General features: G+C 40.4%; 1 protein-coding gene across 1 annotated transcript in view; it reads left to right on the top strand.

The window, feature by feature from the left end:
• The window catches only part of LOC148009155 (indole-3-glycerol phosphate synthase, chloroplastic-like), a 27,214-nt gene extending 13,527 nt beyond the window's left edge, over positions 1-13,687 (top strand). The window contains exons 8-11 of the mRNA XM_087673760.1: positions 12,704-12,786; positions 12,967-13,035; positions 13,159-13,355; positions 13,469-13,687. Of these exons, the coding sequence (XP_087529886.1) occupies positions 12,704-12,786; positions 12,967-13,035; positions 13,159-13,272 (266 nt within the window). The 3' untranslated portion in view covers positions 13,273-13,355; positions 13,469-13,687. The remainder of the gene's footprint in view (positions 1-12,703; positions 12,787-12,966; positions 13,036-13,158; positions 13,356-13,468) is intronic.
• Positions 13,688-21,587: the final 7,900 nt, after the last annotated feature.

Here is a 21,587-nt window from a genome sequence, read left to right as displayed (position 1 = left end):
CATGTTTACTTGTTTGACACCTTGAGACCTAGTTACGTATTGCTTAAGATGTATGCTAACTTATCATTCGGCAAAGTAGAAAGGTTTATAACCAATTGCTTAATCGTTGTGTCATTGTACTTAATTGTTGAGTTTTCAATTGATGTTGCAAATTTAATCATTGCACCATTATACACAAATACATTATGAGACATTCGAGGTATAATAAAAAGCAAAGGTTTTTGATTACATGTTGAAGTTCACAAAGTACATTGCATTGCAGTGTGTTACAAAAACTGTAGGCCCTTGGTATCTCTAATTTTCTCTCCCCCTCTTATCCGTCTAGCTAACTGCATGTCTCTCTGCATGATGGTCACCTGCTTAGCATGAATTGCGCCAAGATATGTGTCCTAAAAAAGGGTGACAAGGTATGCTTCTGCGCCTTCGTAGATAGCCTCCATTGCAATCCCTTGCATGCGAAGTTGATATCCATAAGATTGAAGGATTTCCTTCACTAAGTGTACAAAGGGCACTTTCTTGATCAGTAGGTCCATGCTCTTCTAGTACTTGCGGATCTCCCTAAGATCTGCTAGGTGATAGTTTTTCCTTCGCTTTAGCCTTTGCCCTAGGACTTGTCTTGCCAAGCCTCGCCATGGTTGATGTCCTTATGCTTGTTGGGCTTGGGGTTGGGGCCCGGGTGGGGGTTGCTCAGTAGGGGTTGGTTCTTGAGTTGGGAGGAGGGGTACCAAAGGAGGAGGAGGAGGAAGTTATCTGGCTTGCTTTGTTTTTAGCTTGGGGCGTCGCATGGAGTCCTTACCACTTGTTGAGTGCCCCTCGGTTGCATCTGCACTAGCCTCTGGCCATTCTATCCTATCCTAGGGCCTATTGATGTTGTCATCAATGTTGCCCTCATCATCATTGTTTCCACCTTTCTCATTCGTAGAGGTGTCACCCTCAATGTTCTCTGGCTTGTTGTTGTCAGCTTTCACACCCTCGCTTGCTTCTTCCTCTTTGGAAGAATCTTCTTGCTCGTGAGCTCTTTTCAAAGACTCCAAGGCCAATTGAGGGAGGGTCTTCCAGCCTTTGGATGGATTTGGGGGGAGGGGGGAGGGACATGGAGACAACGAGGTTGCGTTGCTATTGGAGTCATCCCATCGGGTGAAATTGGGGATTTCTTTGCCTTGCCATGGTGGAAAAGTGAAAACTTGTCCTTGGCCTTGGCGTGGTAGTGGATGTCATCGCACAGTTTGCTTGGTGGGGGCCATGAGGTGGATTAGAAGAGAAGAAGTACAACAAAATCAGTCCTTGGCAGATAGTGTTTCCAAGTGGAAAGAGCATGAATTACAACAAGCAACTCTTTCTCATAAACCTGCAAATTTTTCTCAGCACCCTATAAAATTCTGCTCTCTTATGCCACAACATGGCCTTCTTGCATTAGATACCAATGCAGTTCCCATATGCATCACATTGAACAACGAAAGCTTTTTAGAGATCTGGCAAGATCAACACTGGATCCGAAGTAAGCTTTTATTTTAGCTTATTAAATGTTTCAATTTCCTTATCAGCCCATGTAAATGGAACTCCCTTCTTCTGCAATGCATGAAGGGATGAAGCAATTTTAGCAAAGTGGCGTATGAACGTTCTATAGTAAGAACATAGCCCCAAAAAGTTGCGTACATCATGCAAGGTTCTCAAATGAGGCGAGCTGCGTATTGCTTCCACTTTTATAGGATCCATTCTAACACCATCTTTTGAGACAATATGCCCTAAGAAGTGAATCTTTAATATGAAGGATTCACTCTTTTTTGCATTAATAACGAGCTTACGTTTTCCAAGTTCCTTAAACAAAGTAGTCAAATGCATTCGATATTCTTTCTCATTCTTTGAAAAGACTATAATGTCATCAATGAATATGCCAATGAAAGACCTTAGGGTTGAAAAATTCGATTCATCATGTGATTAAACGTCACAGGTGCATTTGTAAGATCAAATGGTATGAATAAGAACTCATTCGATTCAAAAGTGATTCTAGAAGCTGTCCTGTGCACATCTTCTGGCCTTATACGTATTTGATGATACCCACTTTTAAGGCCTATTATACTAAAGATTGCACTTTTCTCTTACCAATCAAGGATATCATTAATCCTCAATATAGGGAATCTATTTTTAATGGTGTATTTGTTCAAGGCACAGTAATCAATACACATTTGCCATGAATCATCCTTTTTTTGCACAAGGAGTACAAGTAAGCAAAATGGTGATGAATTGGGCTGAATCAACCCCTTTTCCAATAGCTCATTAACCCGACTCATTATTTCTTGTTGTTGGGTAGCACTCACTCTATAGGATGGCCTGTTTGGAGGTGTAGTACGAGGCACAAGGTCAATAGAATAATCCTCTAGCCTTTCAAGTGGTTATTCTCCAAGTAGGGAGTCATAAAAACAATCTTGGAATTCTTTTAAGAATTTTGTCTGTTCATTATTCAGCATTGAAACACTAGACTTAGCATCATCTTTACTAACATCTTTTGCAAAAACTACGTACATAGAAAGATGGATTTTTATCATAGAAGAAATTGCTGAAGCAAACACAAGAGGAATAGACTCTTCCTTCAACTTTATATCAAGAACATGTTGGCTTCTTTTATGCATGCACACTCTGACACCATGGAATACCCAATAAGACATAGCAGGCCTCCAATGGCATAATGTGAAAATCCTCACTATCCACATATGACTGCAAATGAATTTGGAGTTTTCCAATGATATGGGTGATTGGCTTTGCATGTCCAAGACAAGCCAACAAACTAGCCTTACCCATGGGACCCATTTCCTCATCTCTAATTCCCAACTTGGTTGCCAATTCTGGGAAAATGAAGTTGGCACGAGCTTTTGCGTCAAGAAAACTACAGCATGCTGATCCCTCACATTGGCCTATGCATGGTATAGCTGTGAAGTATTCGTGTTTGGTTGCTCACCAACAAAGATCGGATATCAATCCAACAGAAGTTTTGTGCTTCTTGCCTTTCTGATCCTTATTGTCATCTATGTGGTTTTTAGACTTAACATTTTGGGCATTCATGTGCTATATACCCCTCTTGTTCATAAACATAGCATTTGTTTGCATCATACAATGCCTTTCTTTTAGTAGTTTTCTTACCGCTAGCACATGACCTTTTGCCTTGTTTGCCTTTTTGAAAGAACTACTTTGACTAATCTTCAGCACGTTGATCCTTTTTTGAGGATTTAAACTTGTTGCCCAAAAATTCAGTCTTGCTGCCCTTATTTTCAGCATTGTCCTTTGAAGCATCTTTGCTGCCCTTAAATCCTGTGACATTTCCTTTCATCAATGCATAAGCTGTATTTGCATTTTCAGTCAATTGTGCTATGTTGGTCACTTTTGTCTTGGTGCAATAGTCATGGATTTCTTTGGGTAGACCACAATAGTAGGTCTCTATTTGGTTAGCCATTGTGACCTCATGAAGAGTTAACCGACAACAAAGTTGCCCATAATTTGTTTGTGTACTCTTCTAAATTGGCACAATTTGTGCCAAGCTGTTCAAATGTTGTCACATCCACTTCAAAAGTGTTTGTGAGCTATTGAGAAGAGAAGACCTATTTGAATTGCACCCAAGTTGCTGGTGATTTTCCTTGTAGTTGTCCACCACTAAAGTGTATTTCCTTTTAAAAAAGTGGCTGCATTGCACACTTTTGAAGGCTTGGAAAAATTGATCCCAGAGTAGGCTGCACCAAATTGTCGAATTTAGTCCATTCTACGTACCACTAAAGATTTCAAATTTGATTGTTACTCCACCTTCTTTGTAGTCTTTAACTTTACCCAAAGGAGTCAAGTTGTCATACACGGGCAGCTGCAAAAATGGTGGTCCTAGTGATGGTGTTGCTGCATTCGCATTTGAGATCTGCCTAGTAGTGCCTCCCAAGTAACCAAACATTCCAGTTTGCAATGGTTGAATTTATGGTGGTTGAGATGATTGATTGAGGTGGTGGTCGAGCTTGATTGAGAAGGCAATGGTTAAGTGTTGAAGCTTGAGAGGATTGTTGGGAATAAAGGGTCACCATGCCTTTTACGGTGTTTGGGTGTGCATGCACTCTTACACATGTACTATATATATATATATATAATCAAAAACCTAAAGTGGTACTTTGAGATTGTATCCACATCGAGTATTGTGCTCTCTCTCTCTCTCTCTCTCTCTCTCTACTCTGCACTCACTCTCCCTCATTGTGCGAACCAGAGCATCGCGTGTCTCAATCCTGGTGCACTCCGTTGACAAATTGGTATCAGAGCTTAGGTTGCTGGAGCTGCATCAGGAAAGTCGTCAGGACTGCATTAGGACAGTTGGTCAGGCTGTGTCAGACAATCCCTCAGACTGTGCTGCAACAGGACAGCCGTCAGAGCTGCATCAAGACTGTGTCAGGACAGTCATCAGGATTGCATTAGGACAGTCTGTCAGGCTGCACCAGACAGTCCATTAGACTGCATTAGTCCGTCGGACTGTGTCAGACAGTCTGTCAGACTGCGTCAGTCTGTTGGACAGCTCAGACTGCAGGTGGCAGTCCAATCAAGGTAACAGGACAGATTTTTCATTATTTTTCAGAATTTCAAAGGTTTTCTGAATTAAACCTTTGGTTTAGTGATTGGCGTTGGCATGCGTAAGCAGGGTGTGAAATATTGAGCTGAAAAATTGGGGCCTTTTTTGGATTTGGGGATTTTGATGCATAACAAGACAATTTGATTCAGAAATTGCAAATTTGGTGCAAATTTGCTTGGGAAATTTGGGGCTTTTCACATTTTAGCGAAATTCTGTCAATTTCATTGAAATTTGTGCACATCAGTCCTAAGAAAATTGGGGTTTTTTGCATAATTTCATTAAATTGTGCAAGAATTGCTTGGTATATGCACTCGGGTACATGTATTGATGCAATTTGGGTGGATTTCCCTTTGAAAATTTGGGGCTTTTGATTGCAATTGTCAAATTTGTGCCCGGGAATGCATTTGGAACAGAAATTGTAGTAGAATTTTGGGGATTTCACATGCAATTGGTGCATTGGCCTATAAATCTGGCTGTAATTTATTGTGGTGTGCAGTAGCAAACATTCTCTATTTCTGGAAATCAATTTGCAGATCTGAAATTTCTGCAATTTCTTGATTTTCACTGCTGGTTGGTACTTGCAGCATACCATGGTCATTTATGTGACATTTGGGCTTGCCTTTGTTGACGCTTGAGTCAATTTAGTGCTGCAAATCATGGCTGGAAACAGTGACAGTAGCAAAAACAGTGCTACAATGTCTTGGAGTAGAAGAAATAGGTGAAGCCCATCAAAGCGAAGGGAATAAGACCAGCAAGTATGGAACAAGAAGAGTGGGATGATTTAGATGAGCTTGCATGCTCTACCATAAAGCTCTCAGTGTCAGACAACTTGCTCTTTAACATTGAGAAGTTGAATTCAGCATATGCTGTTGAGTGTGCGGCTAGCAGAAGTGTGAAGATTTTCTGCAGGGGAAGTGTGCAGGTGAGCGAGAGTGAGAGTGATAGAGAGAGTACGAGCTGATTTTGGGTGTACCAACAATGTGTAGGTACACAAAAAATAAAATGTATTTATAATTAGGGCCTGTAAGGGTGCATTCACATGTACAACATAATAATACACGTGTACAATACATGGAGGTGAATAAAGGACCTTTATATCCCAACAACCTCCCACTTAAAAGATCCGAATTGAACTTTTAACCAACTCCCACTAGTTGTATGCAATGCTCATTCTGACCCTTGCTTAAACTTTTAGTGAGAACATCTGCAGGGTTGTCTTGCGTTTTGATCTTGGTCAATGTGATTAGACCATGTTCTAGAATCTATCTGATAAAGTGATATTGCACATCTATATTCCTTGTGGTGAATGATACATGGCATTCTTAGTCAGATACATAGCACTCTGGCTATCACATCCCAACGCTCAAGTACTCATAGACATGCCGAGATCCTCTGCAAGTCTACTCAACCATATAGCTTCCTTAGAAGCGTCAATAGCTGATATGTATTTAGCTTTAGTAGTACTCAGTGCTACAATGTTCTGCAACTTGGAGTACCAAGAGACGGCCCTGCCAACAATTGTAAAGACATAACCGCTAGTGGACCTACGAGTGTCCAAGTCACCTGCCACGTTTGCATCACAATAACCTTGCAGACTAATTGCACCGTGCCCATAGCAAATACACTTTCTTTGTGTACCCTTTAGATATCTAAGGATACACTTGACAGCCTCCCAATGTGGTTTGCCAAGTTTTGACATAAACCTATTGACAACTTCCACTGCATGAGCAATGTCTGGATGAGTAGCGACCATAGCATATATAAGAGAGCCACAAGCTGATGCATAAGGGACTCCCTTCATAGGATTGGCTTCCATGTTATCTTTTGGGCTGTTGGATTTACTAAGCTTAAGATATGGAGGTAAGGGCATGCCAAGAGGCTTAGCTTCAGCCATGTTAAATCTGTTCAGTACCTTTTCAATGTACTTCTCTTGAGATAAGAACAACAATTTCTGCATTCTATCCTTGCGAATCCTCATGCCCAATATATTCTTTGCATTCCCCAAATCTAACAAAACAAGTATGATCGGGTTGCCATTTGTATCCTTTTTCATGTAGAAACAATGATCTGCATGGCTGTGTATAAATTCATGAGAGAGCATAAAAGTGCCAAACTTTTTGTACCACTGCGATGGTGCTTGCTTCAGCCCATACAAGCTGCGTTTTAGTTTACACACCATCTGCTCTTTTCCAGGGACTACAAAGCCCTCACATTGTTTCACGTAGATTTCCTCATTAATGTTACTATGCAGAAAAGCTGTTTTTACATCCATTTGGTACAGCTCTAAGTCCAATACAGTAGTGAGAGCAAAAAGCACACGTAGAGTGGTTATCTTCACAACAGGTGATAAGACCTCTTGGAAGTCAATTCCTTCCTTCTGTGCATACTTTTAGCAATCAATCTTGCCTTGTACTTGGGTTTCCCATCAATTGTCTTTACTTTGTAAACCCATTTGTTTGAAAGAGGCTTTCTTCCTTTGGGCAACGACACAAGCTCCCAAGTATCATTAGCATACAAAGATTTAATCTCTTCCTGCATAGCTAGCTCCCACTAACTACTAAATTTGCATGACTTGGCCTCTTTATATGTAAGAGGCTCACGCTCATTTGTAAGCATCACATAGTGCAAAGAAGAGTAATGTAGTCACTTGTGAGAATGACAGTGACGGTGATGTACTTCTTGCTTCTTTGAGTTTCCATGTATTGATTGTAGTTTTTGATGATTACATGTACACTTGGGTACTTAACTTAGGTGCGTCTTTTCATGTCACACCACATGTAGCGTGTATGACTATGTAGTCACCATAATCAAGCAAGCAAGTGTTTCTTTGTGGCATAGCCAGTCAAGACACATGAGTCAAATTGGAATGAAAGTGCTTTCTCATTTGGGTTATTTGTTGTATTTGAGGTATGTTGATTTTGAACAATGTGATCATTGTATTTATGGTAAGCATGCTCAAATGTCACATAAAAAATCTCTTTATCTAAAGTCTTCACCCTTAGAGTTGGTACATTCAGATGTATGTCAGATGCTAGGGTTATCTCTAGGGGGAAAGAAGTATTTCATTACTTTTGTTGATGATGCTACACACAAAGTATGGGTTTATCTAATCCGTCGAAAAGACGAGACCTTGGATAAATTTAAAAAATTCATGGCACTTGCTGAAAATCAGACCAACAAGACATTAAAGTGTCTTCACTTTGACAATGGTGAGGAATATGTGTCCAAAGCCTTTCAGGACTTTTGTGACAAGAAAGGGATTAAAAGGGAGCTCATCGCCTCTCACAATCTACCCCAAAATGGTGTTGTAGAGAGTATGAATAGGACCATTCAAGATAGAGTCCTTACAAGGCTATCACATGCTGCTTTACCTCATGGATTTTGGGCAGAGGTTGTTATGACAGCCGTATACTTGATTAATCGGTTACCAAATAGGTCTTGCGGGGGGAGGGGGAGTCCCGCAAGAAGCGTGGTTGGGCAAGCCACCTTCGTATGCTCACTTGAGAGTGTTTGGTTGTTGTGAGGCATTTATGCACATTCGCAAGGAAGAACGCAACAGACTTGAGCATAGTGATTTACATGAGGAGATCTATATACAACAACCTGAGGGTTTTGTTGCAAAGGGGAAAGAGCACATGCTATGTAAACTCATCAAGAGTTTGTATGGGCTGAAACAAGCACCACGAGAATGGTATCATAAATTTGATACATTTATGCAATCTTAGGGATTCCATAGATCTCAAGTTGATCATTGCTTATACACCAAGAAGGCAATAGATGGTAGTCTTATTCTCTTGGTTTGTATGTCAGACGTGGATGTTCATGCTTTGGACTCCTTGAAACAAAGCCTACACAGTAGCTTTGATACGAAGGATCTTGGTGAGACCAATCATATTCTTGACATGCGTATGCTCAGGGACAGATTGAAGGGTCTTCTCTCTCTGTCACAGTACAAGTATGTTACTAAGGTTTTGCAGTGTTTCAATATGGAGAGGGGAAAGCCATTGGTGTACCGTTGCCTTTATATGTGAAACTTAGTGCAAATGACAGCCCTACATGTGATGATGGAAAAGCTGAGATGGCCAAATTCTTTAGGCTAAACATACACAAAACCTTTTCAAGCATGATAATGTTCCCATCTATTTCAACAATGGAAATCTGTCCAATGTCTTGTAATGCATACAAAATATTATTAGCCCCTATAACCGATCCCTAGTTTTTCACATTTATTTTCATATAACACAAACAAGTTACAAAAGGATGTTATGTGCTTGGAGGCACCGTTGTTAAAAATGTTGTTTTCAATCACCAATAAGCCATGTGCATGAGAAGAAGGATTATAGGAACAATGCACAACAAATGTCAGGGCATGTAGCAACCATAGCATACATAAAGCTACTAACAGCTAAAGCATAAGGAATCCTTGTTTTCAGTTACAACCATCGCATGAGCTAGTCTTGTGGTCAAATTCCACATGGATCAATGCAGTGTATGTGTGCAAAACTAGGGATTAGCTATAGGGGCTAATAATGATTCGTATGCAATATGAGACATTGGACAGATTTCCATTGTTGGAATAGATGGAAACATTATCATGCTTGAAAAGGTTTCATGTGGTTAGTAGGTACACGGCATATTTTGGCAAGAAGCATTGGGAAGTAGTGAAGGGTATCATGAGATACCTTAAGGGCAGAAAGGACTTGTGCATTTGCTTTGGAAAGCAGAAGTCATCTGTTGTTGGCTTCATGGATGCAGACTATGCTAGTCATCTTGATTGCAGGAAGTCTACTTTAGGATATGTGTTCATGTTCACAGGGGGAGCAGTCTCTTGAATACCCAGGCTGCAGAAGTGTGTTGCATTGTCTACTATAAAGGTAAAGTATGTGGTTGCCACACTGAGGCATGCAAGGAGGCTTTATGGCTTTCACGTATGGTGAGAGAGTTTGGTATTATAGAGGTTTCTATCATCCACTGTGATAGTCAGAGTGCTATCATGCTAGCATGGAATCTTGCCTTTTATGTAAAGACAAACCACATATAGGTGAAGTATCATTTTATTAGGAATGTACTTGATAGCAAGAGCATTGAGCTTGTCAAGGTATATACCAATGATAACCTTGCAAACCTTCTCATGAAGGGTCTTCTAGTAGAGTGGTTTGCTCATTGCTGCTAGATGATGGGGGTAGGATAGTATATGTGTATTTCAGCTTTGTACATACTTAGACTGAGCTGATTCTTTCCTCTACCTTCAAGCACGTTGCCTTTAGGTGGGAGGTTTTCGGGAATAAAGGGTCACCGTGTCTTTTATGGTGTTTGGGTGTGCAAGCACCCTTACACATGTACTATATGTGTATATTATCAAAAGCCTAAGTGGTACTTTGAGATTGCATCCACATTGAGTCTTGTGCTCTCTTTCTCTCTCTTTTTTCGTAAACTCTCTCTCTCTCTCTCTCTCTTTACTCTACACTCACTCTCTCTCATTGTGCGAACCACAGCATCGCGTGTCTTGATTCTCACGCAGTTCGCTTACAAGGATGATCGAGTTGATGAGGTGATTGATGGCTCTAAGGGTCTCTTTATATAGTGTTTAGGAAGGGGGGGAGGGTATATTGATACGTGATAGGGGGTATGCTTTTGTGTTAATGCAAAAGCAAAGTGTTAGTACAAAACGCTAAAAGCATGAGTTAGAGTGTTAAGGCTTTTTAATTAGCCTATTCTCTTTTGCATTGGTGCTTTGCCTTACTCGACACTTTTCTTGTGTTTTTACCCACGGTGATAGTTATGACATTGATCTGGGTCAGCAGCTTTGAAGACTACGTCTCATCATTGATGTTGATGGTGGCTGTGTTAGCGGTACTTGCGCTGAAGTCGGTGTTCTTTTACTAGTAGTGGAGTTTGATGGTGATATTGAAGAGGTGGCCGTTGACTAGACAACATCAATGTTCTTTTACCTTTGTTTATGTTCTTTTGTATTATAAACCTTATAACTTAAGGTCCTTAAATATTCAATTAAGAACTAGTTCATGCGCTGATTATTTGACACTAAATGTTCGATGCTTGGGGGAGATTTGTGTGTGGTTAAAAAATGGGGTATCAGTGTCATTTTCATCTGGTAAATGGGGACAGTACATCCATGCACCACGTGAACCTATCTCTTCATGCTTGGCATCATACTTCAATATCATGGGTACAAGCTCTTCCCATATATGGTATCCTAAACCCTGAAGGTGAGTAGATTAGTGTAGAATGCGTCATATTTTTGAAATGGGAGATGTGATGGCAAGGTCACAGCCTTATCGTCTGATGGGACCATTCCTAGGGATGCAAGCTCATCCCGTATCTCCTCCATCTTGTTGATATGGTCTTTCATGGTCTGTGAGTTGGCAACTGAAAGCTGTCTAAGTCACATCTCAAGGGTCATGCGATGTGCGGAAGTTTGAAATTGGAAGAGAGAAGCTAACTGAGTCTAGACATCTGCTATGGAACAGATCCCTGAACAATTGTGGCTTATAAAGAGGAATGACTGGGTCCTAGAGTTAAGTTGGTCCCCAAGATCTGCCTAATCAGCAGTTGATCCTATGCAAGGATTGCCAGTGGGGCAGGTGATGGGGAGGGTAACAAACTCCCATAAATCAAAGGTATCTAGGATGCACCCTACCTTACATGACCACAAGGCCTAGCCATCCAACTTCTCTCGTGCAAGTGTGGGGAAACTTGCAATTGAATAGAGGGTGCCATCATGTCATGATTGCAAGACAAGGGTGCTTGGTGCCATAGAGGGTAGAAACCTAAAGGGATGGTTGGGACGAGGGCCAGTCATGGTGTACACCATGGTCCGTGCTATGATCTTGTCAGTCTTCACGATGATCCTCAGTCGTCACAATTGTGATGGTCGGCGGTCTTCGCATTTGTCCTCTTGATCTCGGTGGTGGTCAACATCGGACTTAACAAACATGGTCATCACTGTTGCGGACTTTGAATGGTCCTCACAATTTCTTTCAAATTGATGTTTCACCTGCTCTTGCAAATCATAGTGGTCTGCCATGGATGTCCCTCAAAGCCTGTAAAGAACACAAGAAAATGCGGTGTTTTAGTGTTGAGGGCTCCACAATGGTCAAAGGCTTGCCACAATAGCTGTGTTTTGACCCAGCAATAATATGCTTTGCTAGGCTGAAAATGCTGCAATTCAGAGTGATTTACAGCAATTTTGATGAAGTCCCCAATTCCTCTCCTTTCTCGATGATACCGTGTGAGAGTTTACAAAGTGAAAGAAGGGAAAACTGAACCAATCTCAGGCTGAATACAAGGCTGCTACAGGCAATCCCTGCAGGTGCTGGACTGTGTCAGTGAGGGCTCCAGAATGTGGCAGAGAATGTGGGCGATGAGAGAGGAGGTGGCTGTAAAGTGGCAATGAATTGCAGCAATGATGGCGATGCCATAAATAAGCACACATTGCAAAACTGGCCAACCTGCTTATGGTAAAGTGAAAAAAGCTGATCAGTTTGACCTGCTGCAACAAATGTGAAAATACTGGCCACCCAGTCTGCCATGTGGCCTGCAAATGTGCCTTGATCTGGGCAGGTTGATGACCATGAATGGCTGGAGAGTGACCATGAACGGATGAGCAGGACAAATGCACACACGAACAACACGAACAGAGTGCTAGAGCTCCTCTGTCTTCGTTGGAGCTCACAACCAGGAGATACACATGATACACAGAATTCTAACAGTTTGGCATTTAAAGTGTTCCTGGGCAACAAAACATTCACGTGCATACAATATTGATATCTGATGATGAAAGTTGTGTGCCTGCTACTTGCTTTTTTTTGGGAGGGGGTAGGCATGGATCTAATCTCATGTTATGTTTATTCTGAAGCATTTTATTTGAGGCCTAGACTGTTTCTTATTAACTGAGTGCCAATTTTATGGCAAACAAGGCTGTAAGGCTATTGCTAGTTCTATGGATGCACTTTTGTGTACTTCTGTTTGTGGGTTGGTTTGTTGAAACAAGACTCAATAGACTGGTAAGTAACACGATTATTTTTGTGCACTTTTGTTTATTGGGTGCTTTTTCAGGAAAACAATTCAATGAGCTGATTTTGTATGTTGCAGAGACCTTCAAGGTGGATATAAATAACACAGTGCAACTTCTTCAAGGGGAGAGTGGGAAGATCATACGTGAAAGAAATATACTGGTCTGCATGTTGTTCCTTTTCTTCTTTCTATTGCAACTGTATATGATACACATCATTGACATATTTTTTTGTTCAACTGTTCCTTCATTCATATCTTCTGGGTGGTTAAAACCCTGCAATAAGAAAACACTCTGCCTCTGAGAAAGGCCCACATGCTTTATGGTGATTGTCTGTGCTCAGGTTGTTGGTGAGTCGGGCCTTTATACTCCTGATGACATTGCTTTGCTTCTAAGTGCTGGGGTGAATGCAGTAAGTAAATTCACTTTTTTACACTTGCTTGGTCTGAACTTGTGCTCTGTTGATTTATTTCTAAGCAAGTCACTGGTTCAGATATCACTTTAGGTTTCTCATTCCAATTGAATCTGGTAGCAGGTTCTGGTAGGCGAATCCTTGGTGAAGCAGAATGATCCAGCAGCTGGAATAAAAGGGCTTTTTGGAAAGGATATTTCAGTAAACTTTGAAGAACAGCTTCAGGTTGCAGCTTGATAATTAAAATAAAATTCTTAATAGTTTCAGATGGAACAATACTTTCTGGAGTAGGGAGGTCTACTCTTCTGTTGAGGTTCCAGGTATATATGCTTACACTATTGACTTGTGTTACATCTAAGCAATTAGACTAACATAGCTGTCTCTGACTCCACAGTAATGCTGTACGGGTGACATCATTTATCTTTGATTTCAGACTGAAAGCAGAGGCTGCAGGGCGAAAGTTAACATCCCTTTACAAAATCATACTATACATTGTCACTTGACAGGCTGCTGGCTTTTCATGTGACTTGTATTTTAGGTGATTGTAATTTACGATGCAAAATCTCTACCTGGTAAACCAGTGGCAAGTCTGAAGTTGTAATCATATGAAAACAGGAATTTGATTTGTAATATGTGAGTTTCTGATCTTGTACTACGCATTCTCATTGTTTGACTGCCTGAATTTCTGATGCTAGGACTTGCATTACTAGCTGGGTGCTTTCCTATTTGAGGGTTTGCATTTACATACAATATTTTCTTTGAAGGTCCTGTTACCGGCTATTGAGTGAAAGGGCTGGGCACCTTTATATTGTTAACATGCACAACCGGGGTTCTCGGGCATGTCATACTTAAGTTGCCTAATGCTGGTTCAGAATTCAGAACTCAGTTTTTTGTATGTACTACTTATCAAACCAGTATGCTTGGTTGTTAACGTAGAGAAAGGATTCTTTGTTGAACCCATTGCACAAGCTAGTTCTGTTGAATTTTAGTGGAGTGCCACTAGATGAATTTATTGATGGAATACCAAGGGTTTGATAGAAGAAAGGTCTGTTGTAAGATTGGCTTCTTCCTGTATCCATGCACCTTTGATAGAAGAGAGGTCTGTTGTAAGGTAGGCTTCTGTCTGTCTATGGAGCATAAGAGAAGCAGTAGCCAAAATCAATAGGCTCTATTTCATATGCAGCCTAGAGTTGAAGTAAACATGAATTGTGAGTTCCATGACTTTGAAAGGTGACCTGGGTGCTCTTGATGTCTTCCAAATGTAGCAAAACAGTAGAGTAGAGGGGCAAGTCATGTTACACGTAAATTGCAACACCATATTCTCCAACTGTGAAGCACCATGGTCCAGTAATGTTGACGAGCCTGGTTAGTCTGGTGGTTATTGCCAGTTCATTCAATAGCATTTTGATTGGCTGTCATAACACTCATCCTTCCTTTTTGAATATGAAGGTGCTGAAGTGCGATGAATTGAACGCCTTGCAATTCCAGATTTCTTTATTGGATTCATTCAAGAATGAGCAGTGCAATATCTCATCATAAAATTCTTATTTTTTTCCAAAATTGAGGGAGATTGATCCACCTTTTCTTAGCAATACTAGTTGAGCATATGCTATTGCAATGGTTTGAAAGAAAGGTGGTTCTTTCTTGAAAGATTTACCGGCAGTAAACGTAGTGGCTGGCTTTTTGGAAAGATATAGTCAAGAGGGGGTGTAAAGTAGATTTACATATACATTGCATCTACTTAGCTGGAGTTGAGAGTAGGTCTTGCTTTTCAGGGCTTTCAATTGATCAAAAGGGAGAAAGATGATGTATGGAAGATGGGAGCTTTGATGAGACCAACTTAGCTTTGCATGCAAAGTCAATTTAAGATGATCAATGATGATTCAACGAGAGGTGGTGGTTACATTTTCTTTCTTGTCTAGATTGTTTGTATTGGTTAGGGGAATTACAGCAAGTCCATCTCCAAGTCTTCATTTCAACCATAGTGGTAGTAATATTTATATATGTAGTTCACAAGTTTGATACTCTTCATATTTCCCATGATGTTGGAAGCTTGTTTGTCTTGATTTGCTTTCTTTTTTGATGTTAAATAGATTTGATGACTTTTCAACAATATAGTAGCTTGGCATAATGATGGCAAACAGCAAAGAATTTGAAGTGTGATACGTATTCTAAATATGGAGCTTTCTTAAATCCTAGCTATGGTATATTTCATAGGCTCAGTAATTTAGTTCTAGAGAGCAAAAGAGAATTTTGAGAGGGCTTTTAGGTGGGGATAGCCAACTATAAGGGATACCAAAGCCCCAAGGTAGCCCAGTGGTTAAATCTAATGCTACCTTCTTTGTCAAGTCATCCTCTTCATTTGGATTGATAATGGCTTATAGATGATAGGGCCTCTTGCTTTTTTGATGCCCTTCTTTGCTTGGCAATGAAAGTAATTCAACTTAAAAAAGCAACCTTATGCAAAAACTAGAAAGCACACTAATAGCCCAAGCCACACTTAATGGATCAATTGAAGGCCTTCATTCGACAAAATTTAGGTTTTACTTTTGATGGTGGTATTTTGCAATTTGCTACCTCTAGCCTTGTTGAAGCTATCTTGTTTGTCCTCTTACGTATTGTTTGATGATTTTAGTTGCTTTGTGTTTTGGTTTTTTTCCTTTAATTTTAACCTAAATTATTCGATTTTGTTAATTGCAATCGAACAAATTGGTTTCTCATCGAACTAGCCTTCCTAAACTAGCCATGTGTGTTTTGGAGTAAGAAAATCAAGAGCATGAGAGATCGACTACTCACCATTCTACTCACACTTAAGGAGACAAATCTCTAATATTGCAATATTAGAAATTGATTCCATTGTCCTCTATCTCAATAACAAAACTCAAATGTTGGCCTAAATGCCCAACAATTGGGACATTGAATGGAACTTTTACTATTTCAAGAGCTTCAACCTCCTTGGACCAACTATCTTTCACTTAGTTGTCTTACACTTTGATTCCAAACCTATAGTGCATCCTTTCTCTTTACCCTAAGAAACCAAAGAATAGAAGACTTAGCTTCAAGGTGTAGTGGACTCACCAACTTACCTTTCCATGTTATAGTCAAAAGCTTGCAGGTTCGAAAAATATGGTTTCCACAAGTAAACACCTCAACTCCTTTTTATCCACATTGAGTACCCCTATTGTTAAAATAAGAAAATAGAGAATAAGAAGAAGGAGAATCATGAATCTTAATCCCACGGAGTCCCCCACTGTCTTACAAACCCTTTCTCATACATGACCTTAAACTAAACCTCTTACCTAGACAAGGGAAGCAAGAGGTGGTACATCGCTTTGCTTTGAGTCCCTCACTCTCCCCCTCTCTCCCAAGCAATGGTTGTTCAAGATGGAAGAGTTAAACTGAGAAGAGTAGTTGCTCAAAGTTTTCATGCACATGAATAGTGTGCTTGATTCACTTTTTTTTTTTTGACATTTTCTACATGAAAATAAGCATTAGGGTTTGGGGAAGTACTCCTATTGCAAACCAAAAATAACACATTCAACCATCTATGGCTCTCTAGTACATAGCAATAGTGATTGATAATCTATTGTAGCCATATGTTTGGACCATAAAATTGTCAAATAGTAATTATGCAAGATATATTCGATTCTTTGAATGATTTTTGATAATGATAAGGTCCTCATTTTTCTTCGTATATGGGGCAATGTTGAAAATCCCAACGCATTCTAATTCAAGCATGTCTTGATTATAATATCTCAGAGTTTTTAATTCTACAAGTAGATGACTAAGGTGTATATATTTTAGTATACTCTTAATTCATGCTTGCACTAATAGTTGATGCTTCTACTTGATTATGTATCTATAGTGGAAGGGTACCTAGTTTTGGTATGATTCCTTATTCTAACATGTTGCACCAATACCCCACTATCTTTGCTATGCACATTTCATAGTAAATATCAAGTTGTTGGTTATTAGCCTCATTATTGAATATGCTTACTCATTGTATAGTTGATCTACTACCTTGCATAGGGCAAGGCACTCACTCCCTTGAACTACATGCTTGATATACTACCTTGCATAGTGTCACACACTCATGCCCTAGAACTACATTGGTAAATTTTGTTGGATAGAAACATTATTACCGGATGGGTCCCTTTGATGAATAATAATTGATAATTATATTAAATTATGCTCAAATTCTCTTTTTGGGCCCTTTCGACCCTTTTCCACAAAAGGGGTGGGTTATATATGCATTTTATATGATTAAAATTGTGGGTTTAGGCTATGATCATTATGCTTCAACTATTTTGATGACTTAATGTTGTTTGAAACAGGGATATTGATCTAAATATGGACTAGTAGTTTAAAATAAGGTTTTGATAGATAATAATACTCTTGAGTATTTTTGGCTATCAATATTACATTTTGATAGTTGGTATGATTTGTACATTGATTATATTTCTAATGCTTTGGAATCCTACAATACTTTCATGATGATTATATGCTTGATAAATTTGACAGGGCTAGATTTTTTGGATTAATATATGATAACTTTAGTATCCAAGAGTTAGCCATTTCCTCTTTAATAATTTTGAGAAACTCCTTAATATGAACATGATGTATTCAAACCTTATCTTGCCTTATAAACTATTATGCTTGAAGTTTGTAAATTGACTATTTTTTTTGGGGACTATATGCTAATTGTAATAGATGTGATGTTCTATGTATAAACAGATACATAATAGTAATGCTCTGGGATAATTAATGGATCCCCTTATTGTTAAAAACCCTAGCCGACAATGACTCCTCTTTCTTGTGAAAATGGTATGCTCTCAAACTTCAATGGGAATAAGAGGGATGCCAAATCATGACCAATGCTGAGCAGAGACATGCAATCAAAACCTCTGAGTATGACCCAATTTATGTAGCTCCTACCTCCTATAGGATATTGGCCATTACTCAAACCGACCTTTAGAAGAGCATGTCATGACTCACCCCTATTTAGATCGCAACCTCGCTGAGGAAGAGCTAAACATTTCCAACAGAATTAACTATGGTGACTTCTTAATAGATGTCCTCACCTACATTACTCAAGTAGACATCCGACCTTTCGACATGGACCGCTATGCTAACTTGGAGTACAACTTGCACTTCTATGCTTGGCTCATGCGAAAGGAACACCTTGAGCCTGTGTTAAATGCCCTTAACCCTTCAACCTATAATCCTCGGAAGGATTCACATCATTCTCGGGGGGGGGGGGGGGGGGGGGGAAGGGGATAAGATGGAAATCAATTGAAAATTAAAACACCAAAAAACAAACAAAACAAGTATGAAAAGGAACCGAAACAATAAGAAAACCTCAAAATTGAAAAGTGATTTTATACTTTAAAAAGAATAAGGAGGAAATGTTTACTTGGAATAAATCATTTTCTTGAACAGAAAATTGTGTTGTAAGTCCTTTCTCTTCTTGTGGAGAAGACAATCTTGCAAATAAACTAATGGAAGCTTGTGCTGCTACATTAGAAGCTAGAAATGGCATGACATCAAGACTGTGCCCATAGACTTTCATTCATGGAGGAAGAGAGAAGATGATATGGCATCGCCCTCGAGAACCAAGCCTACAATCAGCCGAAGTTCAGGACCATCCATGATGTTGACAAGGTGGTGGCCAAGGAGAAAGTAGCCAGAAGAATCATATAACAATGCAACCTCACAAAGTACGTCGAGAAGTTTGGGCAAGAGGCCCCAACTACAATCAGTGTGTAGAGTTCTTGAGAACCTATGACTCTTATAGAGCATGTGGCATTGTGGCAGTGGTGGGCAGAGGTGAAGAGGCCAAAAAGGTGTAGGTAGAGTTGAAAAAGGCATTGGTGGAAAAGGCACTAGGATTAGTGCCCAAGGTGGAGAGGAGACCAAAAGAGATGTCTATGCCATGCTCAACATGAACAAGGACCAAGTCCTAACAAACGATGGCATCATCTAGGATATCCCCGATCCTAAAGTGAGACTCCAGGCCAAGGTCATCCATACGCTGTTTTCAAGCTAGAGGTACAACTCGCTCATGCACAGGATTGGAGAGCCTGGCAGTCCATTCTCCTGACAAGATTGACTGGAATGGCTATGTACAGAAGACAATCAACCAATCTACTAGAGCACTAGCCTTAGGGAACATGTCAACTGATGAAGAACCCCTAGCATCAAAAGTTGGAACAGAAAGAAAGAAACCTACCTCAAAAGCTTCATTCATAGGGTTCAGTTGAGTACTAACGACCCTCATCTAGGAGGCAATGGGAGAGGTGTAGGTGAAGAAGAAGTAGGACAGACACTTGAGAGGACACCGCCTTAGGAACAAGAACAATCCAACAAGAGAACAATAAGTGAGAAGGAAGAATATGAGACATAATCCAGACAACGAGGGCTTAAAAAGCTAAAGAACAAGACTCCCGAGAAGAGACAGCAAGAAGCCGGGGAAAGAACGACAAAAAAAGAGAAGACTGACTTGCGGAAGGCACAAAAAGAGTCAGAGAAGGCGAAGAAGAGAGATAGAGGAAAGACGAAACCTAATTGCGAAGGATCCACAAGGAGTCAAAGAGGAATGAAAGAGGAGAGTAGAAGAAGAGGTAGACGAGCTACGAAGAAAGGAAGATGGAGACATGGCTCTAGCAATACACATGTCAATAGAGTAGCCCTCTAGGCAAAGGAGTTGGTTGCGATGAGTCCTTGAGGAGAAGAAGGTGTGAGCACTAGCATGAGAAGTAGCCCCAAATTTAAGTAAGCAGCCCTGACAACTGGGACAAAAAGACCGGCAACTGTGTAGATGCGGAGTCAAGACAAGACCCAAAGAAGCTAAAAGTAGAGGTATCCACAATGTCCATTCCTACAACAGTGCCGCCATCAGTGGGCTACAATGAGTACCTTAAAGAGAGCTCCTCTCTCAGCTAGAGAGGGCCAAGGAAGAAAAGAAAATAATAGTGGCTGAATTGGAAGCAGAAAGAGAGACATTGGGGTAACCTTTCAACTGGAGAAGACTTGCCAAGTGGATAGTTATCAAAAAGAGATTTGAGAGAGCTGAAGGCAGCCAAAGAAAGAGACGAAGATAGGTGTTAAGAAAGGCTCACAAAAGAAGCACAGGAACTAATTGGCTTACAATGACAGTACAAGCTACTCATCGTGCAACACGAGGACCTAGCTGGGCAGATGAGAAGGGTTCAAGAAGCCATGGATCATAGAGAGAGCTCAGGCAAAAGAAGAGCATAAAAAAGAGGTGGAGGAAATGAGGTACAAATAGCTAATGGAGATAGACGAGCAAGGAAGGTTGGAAATAGAGATCGAGTACTTGGAGGAGGAGAAGGAAAAAGTGACCCAGAAATGGAGAGACCAAGAGCCAACGATAACAGCCTTAGCCCAAAGGCAGATTGAGAGCCTGGAGGAGATGAAATACAAGGCCAAAGCATGGGTGACCCAGAGTGAATGAAGAGTAAAAGACCTAGCAAGCCATCTAGCTTGTGGTGTAGAAGGTGACATAGTATTAGCTGAAAGAAAGGCTGAGGCTACAACCACAAGATTGAAAGTCCAACAATGCACCTTCCTTAGTACCATCTTGGACATCACACAATCAGATGAGGAGGAGGCTATTGAAACTCAAAAAAGGAAGTTGGAGGTTGCCCATAGAGCCATAAAGCATGGGTATTGTGTGTCCAACCATAATGAGTGGGAACCAACTTGAGCCAACAAGAGCAACAAGAGTATCTATTGAGGACATGGCTGATGGTTCAAGAGGTGGAGCTATTATTCTTTAAGGAGAAACATCAAATGCAAGAGCCAATGAGAGAGGAAGACTAGTAGGTACCACCAAAAGAAGAGGGGCAAGATTTTGAAGTAACGCAACAAGATGAGGAATTGGTCCAACAACCGCCCTTTCCAAGACCGTAAGCCTAGTAGAGAGTACAATATGAGGATGCAATGATTGAAAGAAAAGAGGAGGGGCCATGAAAATAAGAAAGAGGCTACTAGAGTAAGCACGACAATTCACTAGGTGTAGGCATCCATTTTTCTCAATAGCTCCTCTAAATGTATGCATGAACCTAAAAGACTAAATGTAAAGTAGGAAATTCCTTAGTAAATCGCTTAAACCCCTAGCCTCCTTCTCTCAGGATCTATAATTTGAGGATTAGCTCCTTGTGCACATTCAAAAAAAAAGAGAAAGAGAAGAAAATCAAACATAGAGAAAAAGCAAAAAAAGGAAAAGAACAAGGAAACACGAAAAAGAAAAGAGAATGAAAGGAGGAAAAAGAAAAAAAAGAGCAAGAAGAGAAAATAAGATAGCACTTGATGAGGGCCACAATCACTGCATCTAGGGGTTCTCAAGTTAGGCACGGTCAGTGGCCTTGGTCAACTCGTTCCGTGTTTAACCCCCTAGCCCCTTTGGTTCCCCGCTTCACGCTTAGGACATATCAAGGGTAGGACATACCTATGGGGGTCACACTCACCTATGGTTAGACCTATCTCCCTAAGCTACACTCACCATAGATCCCCTACTCATGAACTGGGTT

The sequence above is a fragment of the Lygodium microphyllum genome, unplaced genomic scaffold, assembly GCF_053477565.2.
Source record: "Lygodium microphyllum isolate KBCC unplaced genomic scaffold, Lygodium_microphyllum_v1.1.10 scaffold_36, whole genome shotgun sequence".
NCBI lineage: Eukaryota > Viridiplantae > Streptophyta > Polypodiopsida > Schizaeales > Lygodiaceae > Lygodium > Lygodium microphyllum.
Note: the sequence above shows the minus strand (reverse complement) of the source record. Positions and strands in the feature narration are given on the sequence as shown.